At 39.6% G+C, this 21,627-nt stretch overlaps 1 protein-coding gene and 1 long non-coding RNA gene across 3 annotated transcripts in view; both read left to right on the top strand.

Annotated features, from left to right (window-relative positions):
* The first annotated feature begins 6,387 nt into the window (after nt 1-6,387).
* Nucleotides 6,388-7,372, top strand: LOC139463741 (uncharacterized). Its single transcript, XR_011653061.1, has 3 exons — nt 6,388-6,607; nt 6,780-6,864; nt 7,303-7,372. It is a non-coding gene; the product is annotated as an uncharacterized lncRNA (long non-coding RNA).
* Nucleotides 7,373-7,454: 82 nt separating this feature from the next.
* LOC139463740 (protein Wnt-6-like) overlaps nt 7,455-21,627 on the top strand; it is a 40,922-nt gene continuing 26,749 nt past the window's right edge. The window contains exon 1 of one of the 2 annotated variants that reach the window (XM_071244997.1): nt 7,455-8,072. In XM_071244997.1, coding sequence (XP_071101098.1) covers nt 7,999-8,072 — 74 coding nt within the window. In that variant the 5' untranslated portion in view covers nt 7,455-7,998. Of the gene's footprint in view, nt 8,073-12,306; nt 12,327-21,627 lie in introns of those variants that run through there. The other variant, XM_071244998.1, reaches the window with a different exon arrangement.

The following is a 21,627-nucleotide window of genomic DNA, read 5'->3' as shown; positions in this document are numbered from 1 at the left end:
TCTATGTGACTGTACTAATGTTAAACTTGATAATGTTATAATGGCAGAAAGGTGAATATGTCTATGTGACTATACTAATGCTGAACTTGATGGAAGAATGGTGAATTTGTCTATGTGACTGTACTAATGTTAAACTTGATAATGTTATAATGGCAGAAAGGTGAATATGTCTATGTGACTATACTAATGCTGAACTTGATGGAAGAATGGTGAATTTGTCTTTGTGACTGTACTAATGTTAAACTTGATAATGTTATAATGGCAGAAAGGTGAATATGTCTATGTGACTATACTAATGCTGAACTTGATGGAAGAAAGGTGAATTTTTCTATGTGACTGTACCAATGTTAAACTTGATAATGTTAAAATGGTAGAAAGCTGAATATGTCTATGTGACTGTACTAATGTTAAACTTGATAATGTTAAAATGGTAGAAAGCTGAATATGTCTATGTGACTGTACCAATGTTAAACTTGATAATGTTGAGATGGTAGAAAGGTGAATATGTCTATGTGACTGTACTAATGTTAAACTTGATAATGTTAAAATGATAGAAAGGTGAATATGTCTATGTGACTGTACTAATGTTAAACTTGATAATGTTAAAATGGCAGAAAGCTGAATATGTCTATGTGACTGTACTAATGTTAAACTTGATAATGTTAAAATGGTAGAAAGGTGAATATGTCTATGTGACTGTACTAATGTTAAACTTGATAATGTTAAAATGGCAGAAAGCTGAATATGTCTATGTGACTGTACTAATGTTAAACTTGATAATGTTAAAATGGCAGAAAGCTGAATATGTCTATGTGACTGTACCAATGTTAAACTTGATAATGTTAAAATGGCAGAAAGCTGAATATGTCTATGTGACTGTACTAATGTTAAACTTGATAATGTTAAAATGGCAGAAAGCTGAATATGTCTATGTGACTATACTAATGCTGAACTTGATGGAAGAATGGTGAATTTGTCTATGTGACTGTACTAATGTTAAACTTGATAATGTTATAATGGCAGAAAGGTGAATATGTCTATGTGACTATACTAATGCTGAACTTGATGGAAGAAAGGTGAATTTTTCTATGTGACTGTACCAATGTTAAACTTGATAATGTTAAAATGGTAGAAAGCTGAATATGTCTATGTGACTGTACTAATGTTAAACTTGATAATGTTAAAATGGTAGAAAGCTGAATATGTCTATGTGACTGTACCAATGTTAAACTTGATAATGTTGAGATGGTAGAAAGGTGAATATGTCTATGTGACTGTACTAATGTTAAACTTGATAATGTTAAAATGATAGAAAGGTGAATATGTCTATGTGACTGTACTAATGTTAAACTTGATAATGTTAAAATGGCAGAAAGCTGAATATGTCTATGTGACTGTACTAATGTTAAACTTGATAATGTTAAAATGGTAGAAAGGTGAATATGTCTATGTGACTGTACTAATGTTAAACTTGATAATGTTAAAATGGCAGAAAGCTGAATATGTCTATGTGACTGTACTAATGTTAAACTTGATAATGCTGAGATGGTAGAAAGGTGAATATGCCTCGTGGGCTCCAGGCTTCTATGGGCATCGTCACGCCGCGTCCCTCACTCATTTGGGAGCCACTTCCTCAGAAGGTTTACCCCCATTTTCCCAACATTTGTTAAAACATCATGTTCAGCCAGGCGTAGACCAATAGAAGTATTAACTTGGGTATTCCACTTTTAGGGGTGGCTGACAGCGAGGTCAGTTCACCCTTCACATAGAGTTCACTCTCTCACTGTCTCTATCATATCAAGTATGAACTGTCTTCATCAATAATCAATGATAACTCTGTTCCCTCTGTTCACCAAGGTTCTATGTCTGATCTAAATATGCCACACTTACCATGTGGAGTAATATGCAACCTTGGCCAACGCAAGTCAATGTCGATTACGTTAAGAATGTATATGGTGGTGAACAGTTAGTTTATAACAGGTATAAGTTTAGAGTTTAGAGAAACCTCATCCCAGAGAAGGCCGCAAAACAGCAATGCAGTATACTGATGTATCCCACCTTATTTGAGTTCTGACATAATCATGATGTACTTGTAAAGACTTAAAAATGTTTATGTGTTGTAAAACATAAAAAGAACTTCATCTGTATGTTCATCATATGTGATATATAATTATGTTTATCTGTGAAATATGTGATTTATATACAATAGTACAATAGTATATATATGTTGATCTATATATTCTAAAACATTGGTAATACAACTTATGTATTTATTTCACTGCTCCAACAATTTGACCCAAGCCCACTATCAAGACCCCTAATGAGAAAGTGGGCAACACCCGCCACTTAATCCCGATGTTGTTATACCCCTACCAATGTTGGGAAAGTTGGGGGACACCCCTCAGAAATCATGGCGCCTTTCGGCAAAAATTATATTGTGTAGCCACGCGTTACCCCCTGACATAGTCTGTTATTTACACTCCTTTTATTCGTATCATAACGATTGACACTTCAACTTACGTGGCTCAAGTGAGAAACACAGACCAAATGATTAACGTCTGTATTCCCCGTCGATATAAAGTTGGGCTCAACTGGGGATGTATTTCATCTGATTTATCCTCGGGGGCGACATTAGGAAAATGATAAATATCAAACACATACATTTCTCCAAAATGCGAACTTGTTTACATGCCTACGAACAACAACATAGGCGCGTTGGCTTCCCTGCAAGGGGGAATGGTCGCTTCATAACCACTGGATAGAACAGCATTGACGACTGTGTCACAATCATTATATAGAACAGCATTGATGAGTGTGTCACAATCATTAAAAAGAACAGCATTGACGACTGCGTCACAATCATTAGCTAGAACCACATTGAGGCCTGTATCACAGTTATTAGCTAGAACCACATTGAGGACTGTATGACAGTTATTAGCTAGAACCACATTGAGGCATGTATCACATTTATTAGCTAGAACCACATTGAGGCCTGTATCGCAATTATAAGTTAGAACCACATTGAGGACTGTATCACAGTTATTAGCTAGAACAACATTCAGGCCTGTATCACATTTATTAGCTAGAACCACATTGAGGCCTGTATCGCAATTATAAGCTAGAACCACATTGAGGCCTGTATCACATTTATTAGCTAGACCCACATTGAGGACTGTACCACAGTTATAAGCTAGAACCACATTGAGGCCTGTATCACATTTATTAGCTAGAACCACATTGAGGACTGTATCGCAATTATAAGCTAGAACCACATTAAGGCCTGTATCGCAATTATAAGCTAGAACCACATTGAGGACTGTATCACAGTTATTAGCAAGAACCACATTGAGGACTATATCACAACCAGTAGATAAAACCACATTGAGGCCTGTATCACAGTTATTAGCTAGAACCACATTGAGGACTGTATCGCAATTATAAGCTAGAACCACATTGAGGCCTGTATCACATTTATTAGCTAGACCCACATTGAGGACTGTATCACAGTTATTAGCTAGAACCACATTGAGGCCTGCATCACATTTATTAGCTAGAACCACATTGAGGCCTGTATCGCAATTATAAGCTAGAACCACATTGAGGCCTGTATCGCAATTATAAGCTAGAAGCACATTGAGGACTGTATCACAGTTATTAGCAAGAACCACATTGAGGACTATATCACAACAAGTAGATAAAACCACATTGAGGCCTGTATCACAGTTATTAGCTAGAACCACATTGAGGCCTCTATCACATTTATTAGCTAGAACCACATTGAGGCCTGTATCGCAATTATAAGCTAGAAGCACATTGAGGCCTGTATCACATTTATTAGCTAGATCCACATTGAGGACTGTATCACAGTTATTAGCTAGACCCACATTGAGGCCTGTATCACATTTATTAGCTAGAACCACATTGAGGCCTGTATCGCAGTTATGAGCTGGAACCACATTGAGGACCGTATGACAGTTATTAGCTAGAACCACATTGAGGCCTGTATCACATTTATTAGCTAGAACCACATTGAGGCCTGTATCGCAATTATAAGCTAGAACCACATTGAGGCCTGTATCACAGTTATTAGCTAGACCCACATTGAGGACTGTATCACAGTTATTAGCTAGACCCACATTGAGGCCTGTATCACAGTTATTAGCTAGAACCAGATTGAGGCCTGTATCGCAATTATAAGCTAGAACCACATTGAGGCCTGTATCGCAATTATAAGCTAGAACCACATTGAGGCCTGTATCACATTTATTAGCCAGACCCACATTGAGGACTGTATCACAGTTATTAGCTAGAACCACATTGAGGCCTGTATCACATTTATTAGCTAGAACCACATTGAGGCCTGTATCGCAATTATAAGCTAGAACCACATTGAGGCCTGTATCACATTTATTAGCTAGAACCACATTGAGGCCTGTATCGCAATCTTAAACTAGAACCACATTGAGGCCTGTATCACATTTATTAGCTAGACCCACATTGAGGCCTGTATCACATTTATTAGCTAGAACCACATTGAGGCCTGTATCGCAATTATAAGCTAGAAGCACATTGAGGCCTGTATCACATTTATTAGCTAGGACCACATTGAGGCCTGTATCGCAATTATAAGCTAGAAGCACATTGAGGACTGTATCACAGTTATTAGCAAGAACCACATTGAGGCCTGTATCACAACCAGTAGATAAAACCACATTGAGGCCTGTATCACATTTATTAGCTAGAACCACATTGAGGCCTGTATCACAGTTATTAGCTAGAACCACATTGAGGCCTGTATCACAGTTATTGGCAAGAACCGCATTGAGGACTGCATCACAGTTATTAGCTAGAACCACATTGAGGACTGTATCGCAGTTATTAGCTAGAACCACATTGAGGCCTGTATCGCAGTTATGAGCTGGAACCACATTGAGGCCTGTATCACAGTTATTAGCTAGAACCACATTGAGGACTGTATCACTGTTATTAGCTAGAACCTCATTGAGTACTGTATCACATTTATTAGCTAGAACCACATTGAGGACTGTATCACATTTATTAGCTGGAACCACATTGAGGAATGTATCACGGTTATTAGCAAGAACCACATTGAGGACTATATCACAACCAGTAGATAAAACCACACTGACGACTGTGCAACTATCATTAGATAGACCCGTTCACACTTAGGGTTGTCTCATATATCAGTAGAACGAACCCCTTTAAGTATCCTTTACCAATGTTCTATGTTTGTACACAAAACTCAAAAGACGAGAACTCTTCAAGCCAATATTATTGTCGTTTATCGTACGAAAATGAACATACTTTTATAGATATTGTAATTCTTTTCTTGACAGGCGGATATCACCTTCCTTGCGGTGAGTTTAAGACAATATGATACATTTCGCCTATGCATAATTTCTCAAAGTAGTAACTATAGCATGACATAATCGTCTGTGGACATTCAGTTATGAGCATAGTTTGTAAACACTAAAGCCTATCGAACTACAGGGATATTGGTTATTAGGTAATCCATGGACTGGACTTATTGTTCGTTGTCACAAGTGTAGAACTCCTGTCATTATCATGACATGGGGAACATTCGCGTTAAACTCATGTTTATACTGCCCAAACTATATACTAAACAAAACACTAAGATTTTTTTCACTTCTAGGCAAGCTCATGACGACCACCAATTGCATATGATTTCACTAGACCCATGACAGTACATCGTGTAGAAACTTTTGGGGACAGGCCATATGACAAACTGACTTAATGGAGTCAACATGTCTTGGATAACGCGTTTGTGTTATAGATATACGAGTATATGTAGAAACATATGAGATATAAAACTTTGACATTGAACAGACAATTTTTATCTGATATCACATCACACAGAACCATATTGACCCAAATGTAGATTAAGTATCCAGGTAAAACAGGCAATAGTCAATCTTGCTGCAATAACCATTTCAAGTGATATACTGGTGTAAATGGTAAATCCAATTACACCAAGAGGTGTTTTAGGCATCAAAGGGCAAGCAACAAGCCAAAATGATGTTGCTTGATTCTTTATGTTACATGGAACGAGGGCTGATATTTGGCTAGGAACCAGCGTCAGGCACGTTTAGGGCAGGTATACACGAGTGCGCGTCCGCATCACCGCCACACGGAAGTATCGGTGCGCCAAAACATATTCCCGCTCCCACGTGTTGGCTGGGAGGAGAGAAGAGTCAATTTGAAGCCGCCTTAGGAGTGAGGGCTTGTGATATCACAGATGAAATCGCTGAGAGCTGTTAGTTGTTCATTGAACTAAGGAGGTTACAATTTAGATTACAGCCTCGCTTTAGAAGCTGACTAGTCATCTGACCTCCAACTCACGACCCGGCCCCCGTCTCTCTGCTCTCTTGCAGGTTTCTCTTTAAAGAAAGCCGAATTAAGAGCTAATACGATGTTGCCCATCCCGAAACATCGACCTTTTATTGGACTTTTGTGCCTGACTATAGTCCCTCATTTCGACTCAACACAGAAAAAGAATACGGCGCAAAATTTCATTTGTGGATTTTAAAATTAGTCTTGTTGATAGCTCCACTCGGACTCCGGAGTAGTAAGTATGATATATTTAGTAGTTATTTAATAATGACCATCGCGATAAGTGAATAAATCAGTATTTAAAACAAAACTGTAAGCTTGTTCAACAAACGTAAAATAAAACAAAGCGCATGAACATGTGCAAATAACTGTTCTGTCATACAACCATCAACATTCCTCTATCGCAGATGCGACACGAAAGGAAAGTGTACAATCTTCTCTAGACACTGGATAAACATACAGCTCCTGTGTTTAAAAGGGGGTGTTATCAAGGTAAGGACTTCATCAACGGTTATATATTCTGTCTTTCTTTCATCAATTCTCACTTGACATCTACAATTTATGGAGGTATATTAGCAATAGTAATCAAAGAGATAATCTAACAGACTCTAAACACTAAATAATAGCTGTGCACTTTAAACCTCGCAGGACAATTATCGTCCACAATTAGGAGAATGACGTGAGACTGTAGGTGACACTTTGTAGAAGGATGCTGGGGTAGGACAGGGGGCAGTGAGGTACAGCCACGGCCGGGGTGGTAAAGCAAATTGCTTCAATATTACCACTGAGCGGACGACACTCACTTGACGGCTTTGTTGAGGGATTCATATCGAGCCAATTTTAGTGGAGAGGTGATCTCTGTCTGTCTGCAATCAATGGAGCGTGTCCACTACAGAGAAAACTAGCATTTCATACTTGTTTTTTTTTCAGGTAAGATACCACTGGACGGCGGATCGTTTCGTGTCTGGAGGAATACTCTAGGTGTAGCGGAGGACTATAGTATGGCCAGTTTTTGTGTGCACACAAACTGTAGCGACAGTAAAAACTACGGGTATATATGTCTCCACAGGCAAATATACGGGTAAGCTAACTCCCTAGACATCTGACTTACCCACCCGACCTCCTCTATGGAGAACACGGCACCCCCCTAGCGACCAAATAGGTGCACAGTGCAGCCGGCTAGGAAAGTGCCATTTTTTTTATCTTTTATGATGAAAGTTTGTTCAAAGAATTGGGGCTAGTCTGTGAGGTTCTCATCTCAGACAACATCTGCGAAGTACATCGGTGTAGAAGCCAACACGGGAGTTTTATTACCTAAGTGAGAATAAGAAAAGATCCACATTCTACACATTGGTTGGTCGCCTGGACTTCGCTCTACGTCTTCAACACATTTCACAAATGATCATTTTTTGAAGGAGTTGGAATTCAGTGATTCAAGCAGGTAGTGCTGCCAAGAACTAAACAAAAGTATAGAATGCTTTGAACGACCGATTGAAAAAGTCTTGTGTGACAATGAATATGGTACAGAAGATATGTGTTGTTACTGCAATCGTTGAATAGATGTATGCGAAGTGACAGAAGGGACATCCTCCCACGTTGAAGAGGTGGCAGGAGAGCGACACGACCATGCGTATTCAAGGGATACTAATATGTCTTTATTTTTATCTTATCTTCCCGACCAATATAATTGGCCTTTGGTGGTAAGTAAATTGTATGAAATCTTCAGTTTTTGTAATACGAAAGTAGCAAGCTATAGATTCCTAAATTATTCACGTAAAACAATTATCATTAATTGATAATAATAAAGTGATATCTAACCGTGATATTGGAGATTGAATATTTGTTAATAATGTTTATTTCTTCAGTTCTGATTCTTCTGACTAAAATATAAATGTGTTGAAATGTTAAAATATGCTTAACGAACTAAATATTGAAATCGTCATTATCGCTCAGCTCAAATACATGCACATCTCAGGAAGCATTTCTGAAGAGTATCTAACACTTTTGAAATTATGCACGTGAAAAAAGAGAACTTTCGTGCACTTAGTTTGGGTACGAGTTTTATTTCAAGTACTGATGTATTTGTTGGTGCATTTGTGTACAGAAATAAGGCGACGTTGTGGATGTGGAAATTCGTTAACACTGTAATCTATAGTCCTCGCTTGTCTTCTCTTACACTCAAAAGAGTCAAACGTTTAGGACATAAGGACAAATTAGAAGGCTGGTGTACAAATTTACTGTGCGATTACTGGCTGGAAAACAAACACTGGAGATGATGGGATGTCGGAGGGGGCTGTGGGGGAGGGCGTTGTGTCAAGGGGGGTTGGGGGGGGGTGGCTGTAGGGGATACAATCACTTCATTCTTCAAACATATATTTTTTTAATATAAAAATACGTATCACAAAGACAAAAACATTATTTTCCTGGTAATAATCATTCGCCGTTAATATTTCATTAACATAAAAAACTAAACCTCTGTGTATTGTACAGTGTAATAGATACGTCACTATAGGAGAGAGCTATATGAGGGGATCTACCGAAAGTTTTCCAACAAGAGAGCGGCATATTAATAACTTGTAATAATCTGGCGCAAGTTCATTGATTTAAGATAAAACCCTGCTCATATCGTTCCAGCTGTTGGCAGATAAATGTGCGGAAGTTACTGCTTTCTACTTAAACACTGTCGAAGAAACGTTTTAACTAATGGACTTTTTCGTTCAATTAACTCTCGCTAAATTCCTTAATATAAAACTACGATTCGCATTGAGACTAGATGGAATAAGGGGTCCGCTTACAGTATAACTCTTCAAACGAGGTTTGTAAGTGTGACCAACGGCGCAACGAGAGACTGTCGGGGCAACTCACATGCGGGCTAATACACACTGCTCATACATAACGCACACTTCTCCTGTGAAAAAAATTACAAAAATATATGTTTAAAATAAATCCAATTATAAAACGACGTACAATTTGCTCTCTGCATCTCATTAGTGAATGAGTAGGTAGCATACTACCCGTGCGTGCAATATCTGTCTGCCCCTCAGTATTTGTAAGCTGACGAAAAGGAAATGAAGCTCGACCGATTCGATAGCGATCATTTTGTTTTCTGCAGTGGTACCGTGGACACACATTGGTATATCATAATTGTAATTTGCAAATAATAATGTACAGTACTTTATGTGTACATGTTTCGTGTTCTTGCGTTGCTTGGTAATAATATATTAAAACGAGATAATCGCGAAATCGCTAATTTCACAAAACTAGGTTTAGGTTAACAAATTGAGAGGATTTGTACGGTTACCACTTTATTTGTATGTTTAGCACATCTACCTATGAACGCATGTCGCCACGGAACTATAGTTACAGGAGTTGGCTGTTATAGCAGTAGTCACACGCGGCAGATGCTTACATTAAGATTCTGTAAACGCTTCAAATTAAAATATTTTGAGAAGTGCGAGGTGTGTGCAGCTTGAGGTATACAGTGGGTTTGTCGGGGAGTCGGCTAACGGACGACAGGCACACATCAAAGTTCCGCCGTGGCAAGCCGGGTCGCAAGGTCAACCCGGGGCTTCAAACACGGCCTTTACACGCCAATAGCAGCGACTTCGCAAAGCGAAAGGAATTAACTTGAACCGTTTGAAAGACACTCTCAATTCTTTATTAGACGGATAGGAATGCTTTCAAATTGGGAAAAGTAAAGAATTGTGCTCTATATTGCTGTACATTCGAATGATAGGTTATTGAAAGAGGACAAGACTCTTGCAATAATAGTTAATCAAATGCGACTTAACATGTTAGCTTTCCCGTGTGTTGAATAGCTTGTCAAGTAAGCGCTGTCGCAGGCGACTTAAAGGATCAAGTTGTAGCATGGACGGGCCCATATACCACACCGTACGGTGGTCGCTCAAGTAAATACAACACCCAAAATCTTCTAATAATCTGGTGTCTAACAACCCGAACTCGTCCCACACATAAATAACTTATAATATACTTTGCTAGATTTGGATAGTCAAGTGGCATAATTCAATCTTATCTGAAAGTAATGATGGAGATACAAATCTATTCTATTATAGATTCGAGTATGTAGATTACTCTATTCACGTAAATCATGGAAATAATTTCATGGATGATTTGAGTTGGACAATATTTCATGTTTGCTTGATTAAATGAAAGTATGTTAAATGTGAAAACAGTCTGTTTTAAGGACAGTTTTTGCCTAGAATCGTTGCGGGGAATGAACTCCGGGATCCCCACGCCTTCAAAAACAGACAGGTTCTCGGGCGAAATGCAGGAATGTTTATTATATATGATCTCAGAGGCAACAACACACAGTCAAACAGCATCTAAGTATTCCATTTCATAGTTAAGACATCATAACGAGCAATTAACTAGTAAAGTGTTTTGGCACTGTTATAAATGCAGTGTTGAAATAGCAACACTTACCAGGTAAAATACATAAAAGTGAATCACTGGCATTGATTTGCCACAAGAGCAAATGTGGTTTTGAAGGATACCAACCATCACCACAGTGTAGTGTAATGATACATTATATGTAGGCTATGTTTCGAGTTCAAGTTTTATACAGTACTGATTAAAAATCGGAAAGGAATCAAAAAGTATAATTATCACCAAATAGGTTTAACGGATGACGGTAATTTTGATCTAATCTTGCGTTATAAACGTTTCACTCGTAAATGTCACAATGTTCACCCATGTCCCCGCTGAACGACGCGTAAAAGTAAATAACTATATCAATTAGTATATAAGTGTAGATAAACATAATACTATATCAAAGATTAATTTGATGCATATTGTTTATTGATTATTCATTATTCAAGCCAATATATTATTTTGTTATTTTTCCGCTTGTAGTACATGTGTGGTAGCATGATAACTATGCAGCATATGACGGCTCTATGTGCTTGGGGTCTCTTAATGTTATGGTGTCGCCGGGGAACCCTATTTGTCTTTAAACAAAATATCGTGTATCAATGAGTTAAATACCTCGACTGGCCATATGGTATCAGCGAGTGTTTTGTAAGAACGACTTCGTTTTCTTTCATAGAATAATATGCCAGTAGAACATAAATTAACCGAGTACCTAGATCTATTCTCGAAAATGCACAATAGACAACAGGACATACGACCAAGCAGTTGGACAGCATTGTGAGACATTACTTGTCTGTTAGATGGTTGCATGGACGACTGCTTCAATTGTCCTCGGCCAAGTCAGTAGAGGAATCTAACCTACAACAACTTTCATATGAACAAGAAAATGATCGTTTGAAGATCTACATATAAAGGAAATTTGTACCTTCGAAAATAAATCCATGTCATATATGTAAGATGCTTCAGAGATGACGATATAAATAATTTCATCTGTAACATCTGTAACATTGTGAGTGGAAGTTCTTATATATTTTATATACGGTCATTTTCTTTTTCATATGAAAGGTTAGTTTCCTGTACTGACTAGGCCGTGGACAATTGAAGCATATATTGATGAGGTCTCGAGGGCAGTCTATTAGATGCCAAATTATTAATGATATAATGTTTCTACTAAACAACATGGCACTTCTGTGTGTAAATAACATGGAAACCTTCTCACCCCATCTTGGGCGGACAAGGAAGAGAACCATGCGATAGTAGAATCGTACGTTGGAGACCTGGAGCCTTTAGAAGATTAAGTATTAGAGGCTGAGAAATAATGTTTGTGACGTGATAATGAACACAAACACAGCCGAGTGAAACACCATCGGGGTTTACTTGCCGTGTCAAATGTGTTTAGATAGTCTCTAGTAATAAGACTGGGTTGACTATCTCATTGTTCTGTTGTGTGAAGACCGCGTAGAAGGATGGTAGGAACGAGGGCTGACTATCCACATGCGCTGTAGTGTGTAGACCGGGTGGAGTGATTGTAGGAACGACGGGTAACTACCTCTATGTCCTATGGTGTGAGTTGAGAACGACGTGTGGCTACCTACATGTACTGTAATTTGAAAAAAACGGGTAAGGTAGTTGCGCCATCATACATTGATGCTCATTTGACCTGTTAGATGTAATAAATTGCAAGAGCGGACATAAAATCTTCCGATTATCGGTAGCATGGGTTTTGTAATATTGTTGAAAGATTGTTAAGTGGAACACCGTTGGCTCGAGTGTAAACGTAAACCGTATCAATACACGCGTGTGTAATGGAAGTGAGAGACTGCGTGCAGGTGACACTTAATTGTTGTCTGTCAGCATGGTGCTTCACTAGCACGTGGTAGTTGATATTAACTGACTTGTTATGCAGTCAACTGAACACATATGATGCAATGAAAATAATTATGTGAACAGATGTTGTCAAATTTATTATGTGACAGGAAGAAAAAGAAATGCTGCTAAATGAAGGTTGTATCTCTTTTATACATAAACTCGTGGAACAAAAAACTAATAACTAATAACTAGCCACATGTATGTCGACACAAGGCAACGTCTGTCTACAGATAAGCACATGTCCTACACTAGTTGCATGTAGTCGACACAAAGACAGCATCTGTCTACAGATAAACACATGTCCTACACTAGTTACATGTAGTTGACACAAAGACAGCATCTGTCTACAGATAAACCTATGTCCTACACTAGTTGCATGTAGTCGACACAAAGACATCATCTGTCTACAGATAAACCTATGTCCTACACTAGTTGCATGTAGTCGACACAAAGACAGCATCTGTATACAGATAAACACATGTCCTACACTAGTTGCATGTAGTCGACACAAAGACAGCATCTGTCTACAGATAAACCTATGTCCTACACTAGTTGCATGTAGTCGACACAAAGACATCATCTGTCTACAGATAAGCACATGTCCTACACTCGTTGCATGTAGTCGACACAAAGACAGCATCTGTCTACAGATAAACCTATGTCCTACACTAGTTGCATGTAGTCGACACAAAGACAGCACCTGTTTACAGATAAACACATGTCCTACACTCGTTGCATGTAGTCGACACAAAGACAGCATCTGTTTACAAATAAACCTATGTCCTATACTCGTTGCATGTAGTTGACACAAGGACATCATCTGTCTACAGATAAACCTATGTCCTACACTAGTTGCATGTAGTCGACACAAAGACAGCACCTGTTTACAGATAAACACATGTCCTACACTCATTGCATGTAGTCGACACAAAGACAGCATCTGTCTACAGATAAACCTATGTCCTACACTAGTTGCATGTAGTTGACACAAAGACATCATCTGTCTACAGATAAACACATGTCCTACACTAGTTGCATGTAGTCGACACAAAGACAGCATCTGTTTACAAATAAACCTATGTCCTACACTAGTTGCATGTAGTTGACACAAAGACATCATCTGTCTACAGATAAACCTATGTCCTACACTAGTTGCATGTAGTCGACACAAAGACAGCATCTGTCTACAGATAAACGTATGTCCTACACTAGTTGCATGTAGTCGACACAAAGACAGCATCTGTTTACAAATAAACACATGTCCTACACTCGTTGCATGTAGTCGACACAAAGACAGCATCTGTTTACAAATAAACACATGTCCTACACTAGTTGCATGTAGTCGACACAAAGACATCATTTGTCTACAGATAAACACATGTCCTACACTAGTTGCATGTAGTCGACACAAAGACAGCATCTGTTTACAAATAAACCTATGTCCTACACTAGTTGCATGTAGTCGACACAAAGACAGCATCTGTTTACAAATAAACCTATGTCCTACACTAGTTGCATGTAGTCGACACAAAGACATCATCTGTTTACAAATAAACACATATCCTACACTCGTTGCATGTAGTCGACACAAAGACAGCATCTGTTTACAGATAAACACATGTCCTACACTCGTTGCATGTAGTCGACACAAAGACATCATCTGTTTACAAATAAACACATGTCCTACACTCATTGCATGTAGTCGACACAAAGACATCATCTGTTTACAAATAAACACATGTCCTACACTCGTTGCATGTAGTCGACACAAAGACAGCATCTGTTTACAAATAAACACATGTCCTACTCTCGTTGCATGTAGTCGACACAAAGACAGCATCTGTTTACAGATAAACACATGTCCTACACTCGTTGCATGTAGTCGACACAAAGACATCATCTGTTTACAAATAAACACATGTCCTACACTCATTGCATGTAGTCGACACAAAGACATCATCTGTTTACAAATAAACACATGTCCTACACTCATTGCATGTAGTCGACACAAAGACAGCATCTGTTTACAAATAAACCTATGTCCTACACTCGTTGCATGTAGTTGACACACAGGTAAGGTGGCTGCAGGAACGAATGGTGACTGTCTTGATGGGTTAAAGTGTAAAGACCAGGTAGGGTGGCTGCAGGAACGAATGGTAACTGTCTTGATCGGTTAAAGTGTAAAGACCAGGTAGGGTGGCCGTAGGAAGGAAAAGTGACTATCTTCATGGGTTAAAGTGTAAAGAACAGGTAGGGTGGCTGTAGGAACGAATGGTGACTGTCTTGATGGGTTGAACTGTATAGACCAGGTAAGGTGGCTGTAGGAACGAATAGTGACTGTTTTGATGAGTTAAAGTGTATAGACAAGGTAGGGTGGCTGTAGGAACGAATAGTGACTGTCTTGATGGGTTAAAGTGTATAGACCAGGTAGGGTGGATGTAGGAACGAATGTTGACCGTCGTGATTGTTTTAAGTGTAAAGACCAGGTAGGGTGGCTGTAGGAACGAATGGTGACTGTCTTGATGGGTTAAAGTGTATGGACCAGGTAGTGTGGCTGTGGGAACGAATGGTGACTGTCTTGATCGGTTAAAGTGTAAAGACCAGGTAGGGTGGCTGCAGGAACGAATGGTAACTGTCTTGATCGGTTAAAGTGTAAAGACCAGGTAGGGTGGCTGTAAGAACGAATGGTGACTGTCTTGATGGGTTAAAGTGTATAGACCAGGTAGGGTGGCTGTAGGAAGGAAAAGTGACTATCTTCATGGGTTAAAGTGTATAGACCAGGTAGGGTTGGCTGTAGGAACGAATAGTGACTGTCTTGATGGGTTAAAGTGTATAGACCAGGTAGGGTGGATGTAGGAACGAATGTTGACCGTGGTGATTGTTTTAAGTGTAAAGACCAGGTAGGGTGGCTGCAGGAACGAATGGTAACTGTCTTGATCGGTTAAAGTGTAAAGACCAGGTAGAGTGGCTGTAGGAACGAATGGTGACTGTCTTGATGGGTTAAAGTGTATAGACCAGGTAGGGTGGCTGTAGGAACGAATAGTGACTGTCTTGATGGGTTAAAGTGTATAGACCAGGTAGGGTGGCTTTTCGGACGAATGGTGACTGTCTTGATGGGTTAAAGTGTATAGACCAGGTAGGGTGACTGTAAGAACAAATGGTGACTGTCGTGATGGCCATGGGTTAAAGTGTATGGACCAGGTAGGGTGGCTGTAGGAACGAATGGTGACTGTCTTGATGGATTAAAGTGTATGGACCAGGTAGGGTGGCTGTAAGAACGAATGGTGACTGTCTTGAAGGGTTAAATTGTATAGACCAGGTAGGGTGGCTTTAGGAACGAATTGTGACTGTCCTGATGGGTTAAAGTGTATAGACCAGGTAGGATGGCTGTATCAACGAATGGTGAGTGTCTTAATGGGTTTAAGTGTATGGACAAGGTAGGGTGGCTGCAGGAACAAATGGTAACTGTCTTGATGGGTTAAAGTGTATAGACCAGGTAGGGTGGCTTTTCGGACGAATGGTGACTGTCTTGATGGGTTAAAGTGTATAGACCAGGTAGGGTGACTGTAGCAACGAATGGTGACTGTCTTAATGGGTTAAAGTGTATAGACCTGAGAGGGTGGCTGTAAGAACGAATGGTGACTGTCGTGATGGCCATGGGTTAAAGTGTATGGACCAGGTAGGGTGGCTGTAGCAACGAATGGTGACTGTCTTGATGGATTAAAGTGTATGGACCAGGTAGGGTGGCTGTAAGAACGAATGGTGACTGTCTTGAAGGGTTAAATTGTATAGACCAGGTAGGGTGGCTTTAGGAACGAATTGTGACTGTCCTGATGGGTTAAAGTGTATAGACCAGGTAGGATGGCTGTATCAACGAATGGTGAGTGTCTTAATGGGTTTAAGTGTATGGACAAGGTAGGTTGGCTGCAGGAACAAATGGTGACTATCTTGATGGGTTAAAGTGTATAGACCAGGTAGGGTGGCTTTTCGGACGAATGGTGACTGTCTTGATGGGTTAAAGTGTATAGACCAGGTAGGGTGACTGTAGCAACGAATGGTGACTGTCTTAATGGGTTAAAGTGTATAGACCTGAGAGGGTGGCTGTAAGAACGAATGGTGACTGTCGTGATGGCCATGGGTTAAAGTGTATGGACCAGGTAGGGTGGCTGTAGGAACGAATGGTGACTGACTTGATGGGTTAAACATTATAGACCAGGTAGGGTGGCTGCAGGAACAAATGGTGACTATGTTGATGGGTTAAAGTGTATAGACCAGGTAGGGTGGCTGTAAGAACGAATGGTGACTGTCTTGAAGGGTTAAATTGTATAGACCAGGTAGGGTGGCTGCAGGAACAAATGGTGACTATGTTGATGGGTTAAAGTGTATAGACCAGGTAGGGTGGCTGTGGGAAGAAATGGTGGCTGTCTTGAAGGGTTAAAGTGTAAAAACCAGGTAGGGTGGCTGTGGGAACGAATGGTGACTGTCTTGATGAGTTAAAGTGTATAGACCAGGTAGTGTGGTTGTAGGAACGAATGGTGAGTTTTTTAATGTGTTAAAGTGTATAGACCAGGTAGGGTGGCTGCAGGAACGAATGGTGACTCTCTTGATGGGTAAAAGTGTATAGACCAGGTAGGGTTCCTTTAGGAACGAATGTTGACTGTCTTGATGGATTAAAGTGTATGGACCAGGTAGGGTGGCTGTAAGAACGAATGGTGACTGTCTTGAAGGGTTAAATTGTATAGACCAGGTAGGGTGGCTTTAGGAACGAATTGTGACTGTCCTGATGGGTTAAAGTGTATAGACCAGGTAGGGTGGCTGTGGGAAGAAATGGTGGCTGTCTTGAAGGGTTAAAGTGTAAAAACCAGGTAGGGTGGCTGTGGGAACGAATGGTGACTGTCTTGATGAGTTAAAGTGTATAGACCAGGTAGTGTGGTTGTAGGAACGAATGGTGAGTTTTTTAATGTGTTAAAGTGTATAGACCAGGTAGGGTGGCTGCAGGAACGAATGGTGACTCTCTTGATGGGTAAAAGTGTATAGACCAGGTAGGGTTCCTTTAGGAACGAATGTTGACTGTCTTGATGGATTAAAGTGTATGGACCAGGTAGGGTGGCTGTAAGAACGAATGGTGACTGTCTTGAAGGGTTAAATTGTATAGACCAGGTAGGGTGGCTTTAGGAACGAATTGTGACTGTCCTGATGGGTTGAAGTGTATAGACCAGGTAGGATGGCTGTATCAACGAATGGTGAGTGTCTTAATGGGTTGAGCTGTATGGACCAGGTAGGGTGGCTGTAGGAACGAATGGTGACTGTTGTGATGGCCATGGGTTAAAGTGTATGGACCAGGTAGGGTGGCTATAGGAACAAATGGTGACTGTCTTGATGGGTTAAAGTGTAAAGACCAGGTAGGGTGGCTGTAGGAACGAATGGTGACTGTCTTGATAGGTTAAATTGTATAGACCAGGTAAGGTGGCTGAAGGAACGGATGGTGACTGTCTTGATGGGTTAAATTGTATGGACCAGGTAGGTTGGCTGTAGGAACTAATTGTGAATGTCGTGATGGCCATGGGTTAAAGTGTATAAACCAGGTAGGGTTGCTCTAGGAACGAATGGTGACTGTCTTGATGGGTTAAAGTGTAAAGACCAGGTAGGGTGGCTGTAAGAACGAATGGTGACTGTCTTGATGGGTTAAAGTATAAAGACCAGGAAGGGTGGCTGTAGGAACGAATGGTGACTGTCTTGATGGGCTAAAGTGTAAAGACCAGGTAGGGTGGATGTAGGAAAGAATGGTGACTGTCTTGATGGGTTAAAGTGTAAAAACCAGGTAGGGTGGCTGTAGGAACGAATGGTGACTCTCTTGATGCGTTAAAGTGTAAAGACCAGGTAGGGTGGCTGTAGGAACGAATGGTGACTGTCTTGATGGGTTAAAGTGTAAAAACCAGATAGGGTGGCTGTAAGAACGAATGGTGACTGTCTTGATGGGTTAAAGTGTAAAGACCAGGTAGGGTGGCTATGGGAACGAATGGTGACTGACTTGATGGGTTAAACATTATAGACCAGGTAGGGTGGCTGTAGGAACAAATGGTGACTATCTTGATGGGTTAAAGTGTAAAGACCAGGTAAGGTGGCTGTAGGAACGAATGGTGACTGTCTTGATTGGTTAAAGTGTATGGACAGTGTATAAACTGAATGTCCACAGCGTGTTAACTGAATGTCCACAATATGTAAACTGAATGCCCACAGTCTGTAAACTGAATGTCCACAGTGTGTAAACTGAACATCCAACATGTATAAACTTAATTTCCCCAGTGTGTTAACTGAATGTCCACAATCTGTAAACTGAATGTCCACACAGTTTGTAAACTAAATGTCCACAGTGTGTAAACTGAACGTCCAACATGTATCAATTGATTGTCCTGAGTTTGTTAACTGTATGTCCACAGCATGTTAGCTGAATGTCCACAGTGTGTCAGCTAAATGTCAACAGTGTGTAAACTGAATGTCCAACATGTATAAATTGCATGTCCTAAGTGTGGTAACTGAATGTCCAGTGTATAAACTGAATGTCCACAGCGTGTTAACTGAATGTCCACAATATGTAAACTGAATGCCCACATTCTGTAAACTGAATGTCCACAGTGTGTAAACTGAACATCCAACATGTATAAACTTAATGTCCACAGTGTGTTAACTGAATGTCCACAATCTGTAAACTGAATGTCCACACAGTTTGTAAACTAAATGTCCACAGTGTGTAAACTGAACGTCCAACATGTATCAATTGAATGCCCACAGTGTGTAAACTAAATGTCCAACATGTATGAATTGAATGCCCACAGTGTGTAAACTAAATGTCCACAGTGTGTAAACTGAACGCCCAACATGTATGAATTGAATGCCCACAGTGTGTTAACTAAATGTCCACAGTCTGTAAACTGTATGTCTAAAATGTATAAACTAAATGTCCACAGTGTGTTAACTGAATGTCTACAATATGTAAACTGTATGTCCACAATGTATAAACTGAATGTCTACAGTGTGTTAACTGAATGTCCAAAGTGTGTAAACTGAATGTCCACAGTGTGTAAACTGAATGTCAACAGTGTGTAAACTGAATGTCCACAGTGTGTAAACTGTATGTCCACAGTGTGTAAACTGAATGTCCAAAGTGGGTAAACTGAATGTCCAAAGTGTGTCAACTGAATGTCCACAGTGTGTTAACTGAATGTCCACAATATGTAAACTGTATGTCCACAGTGTGTAAACTGAATGTCTACAGTGTGTTAACTGAATGTCTACAGTGTGTTAACTGAATGTCCACAGTGTGTTAATTGAATGTCCACAATATGTAAACTGTATGTCCACAGTGTGTAAACTGAATGTCAACAGTGTGTAAACTGAATGTCCAAAGTGTGTCAACTGAATGTCCACAGTGTGTTAACTGAATGTCCACAATATGTAAACTGTATGTCCACAGTGTGTTAACTGAATGTCTACAGTGTGTTAACTGAATGTCTACAGTGTGTTAACTGTATGTCCACAGTGTGTTTATTGAATGTCTACAATATGTAAACTGTATGTCCATAGTGTGTAAACTGAATGTCCACAATATGTAAACTGTATGTCCACAATATGTAAACTGAATGTCCACAGTGTGTAAACTGAATGTCCATAGTGTGTATACTGAACGTCCACGGTGTGTATACTGAACGTCCACGGTGTGTATACTGAATGTCCACGCTGTGTATACTGAACGTCCACGCTGTGTATACTGAATGTCCACGGTGTGTAAACTAAGCGTCCACAGTGTGTTAACTGAATGTCCACAGTATGTAAACTAAATGTCCACAGTGTGTAAACTGAACGTCCAACATGTATAAACTGAATTTCCCCAGTGTTTAAACTGAATGTCCACAATGTGTAAATAGAACGTCCACGGTGTGTATACTAAATGTCCAAAATGTATAAACTGAATGTCTACAGTGTGTAAACTAAATGCCCAAAGTGTGTAAACTGAACGTACTGGGTGTGGAAACTGAACGCTCACGATGTGTACACTGAATGTCCACAGTGAGTAAACTGAACGGTCATAATGTATAAACTGAATGTCCACAATGTGTACACTGAACGTCAAACATGTATAAACTGAATTTCCCCAGTGTGTAAACTGAATGTCCACAATATGTAAATAGAACGTCCATTGTGTGTATACTGAATGTCCAAAATGTATAAACTGAATGTTTACAGTGTGTAAACTGAACGTACTGGGTGTGGAAACTGAACGCTCACGATGTGTACACTGAATGTCCACAGTGAGTAAACTGAACGTTCGTAGTATGCTTACTGAATGTCCACAGTGTGAAAGCTGAACGTCCATTGTGTGTTTACTGAATGCCCACAGCGTGTAAACTGAATGTCCTTAGTTTTGTATACTGAATGTCTACAGTGTGTATAAAGTAAATGCAAACAGTGTATATACTGAATGTGCTCAGTGTGTATACTTAATGTCCTTAGGGTGTATACTGAATGTCTACAGGGTGTATACTTAATGTCTACAGTGTGTAAACTGAATGTCCTTAGTGTTTATACTGAGTATTCTTAGGGTGTATACTGAATGTGTAAACAGAATGTCCACAGTGTGTAAACTGAATGTCTAAAGTGTGCACATACATATTTTTCTCAGTGTGAACATACATAATTCCCATAGTGTATGCATGTATTATGTCCATTATATGCACATACATATTTTTAATAATGTGGACATAAAGTGAACATTCATAAAGTCCACTGGTATTTTAAGAGATAGTACCCATTTTTCCCAAAGTCGAAAGTACATGTTAAGAAGGGAATGTGATATCCTTACATATTAATGACCACAAAGTGTTTATATATATTGTTCATAGTGTGTACATACAGAAAGTAGACATTGTACCCAAACTGTCTGTTGTCTGTACATACACACAAAATGACCACCGTGTTCACATACACAATGACCGCCAT

This window comes from Haliotis cracherodii, unplaced genomic scaffold (assembly GCF_022045235.1).
Source record: "Haliotis cracherodii isolate W230 unplaced genomic scaffold, xgHalCrac1.p SCAF_16, whole genome shotgun sequence".
NCBI lineage: Eukaryota > Metazoa > Mollusca > Gastropoda > Lepetellida > Haliotidae > Haliotis > Haliotis cracherodii.
This window is presented reverse-complemented; position numbering and strand designations above follow the sequence as displayed.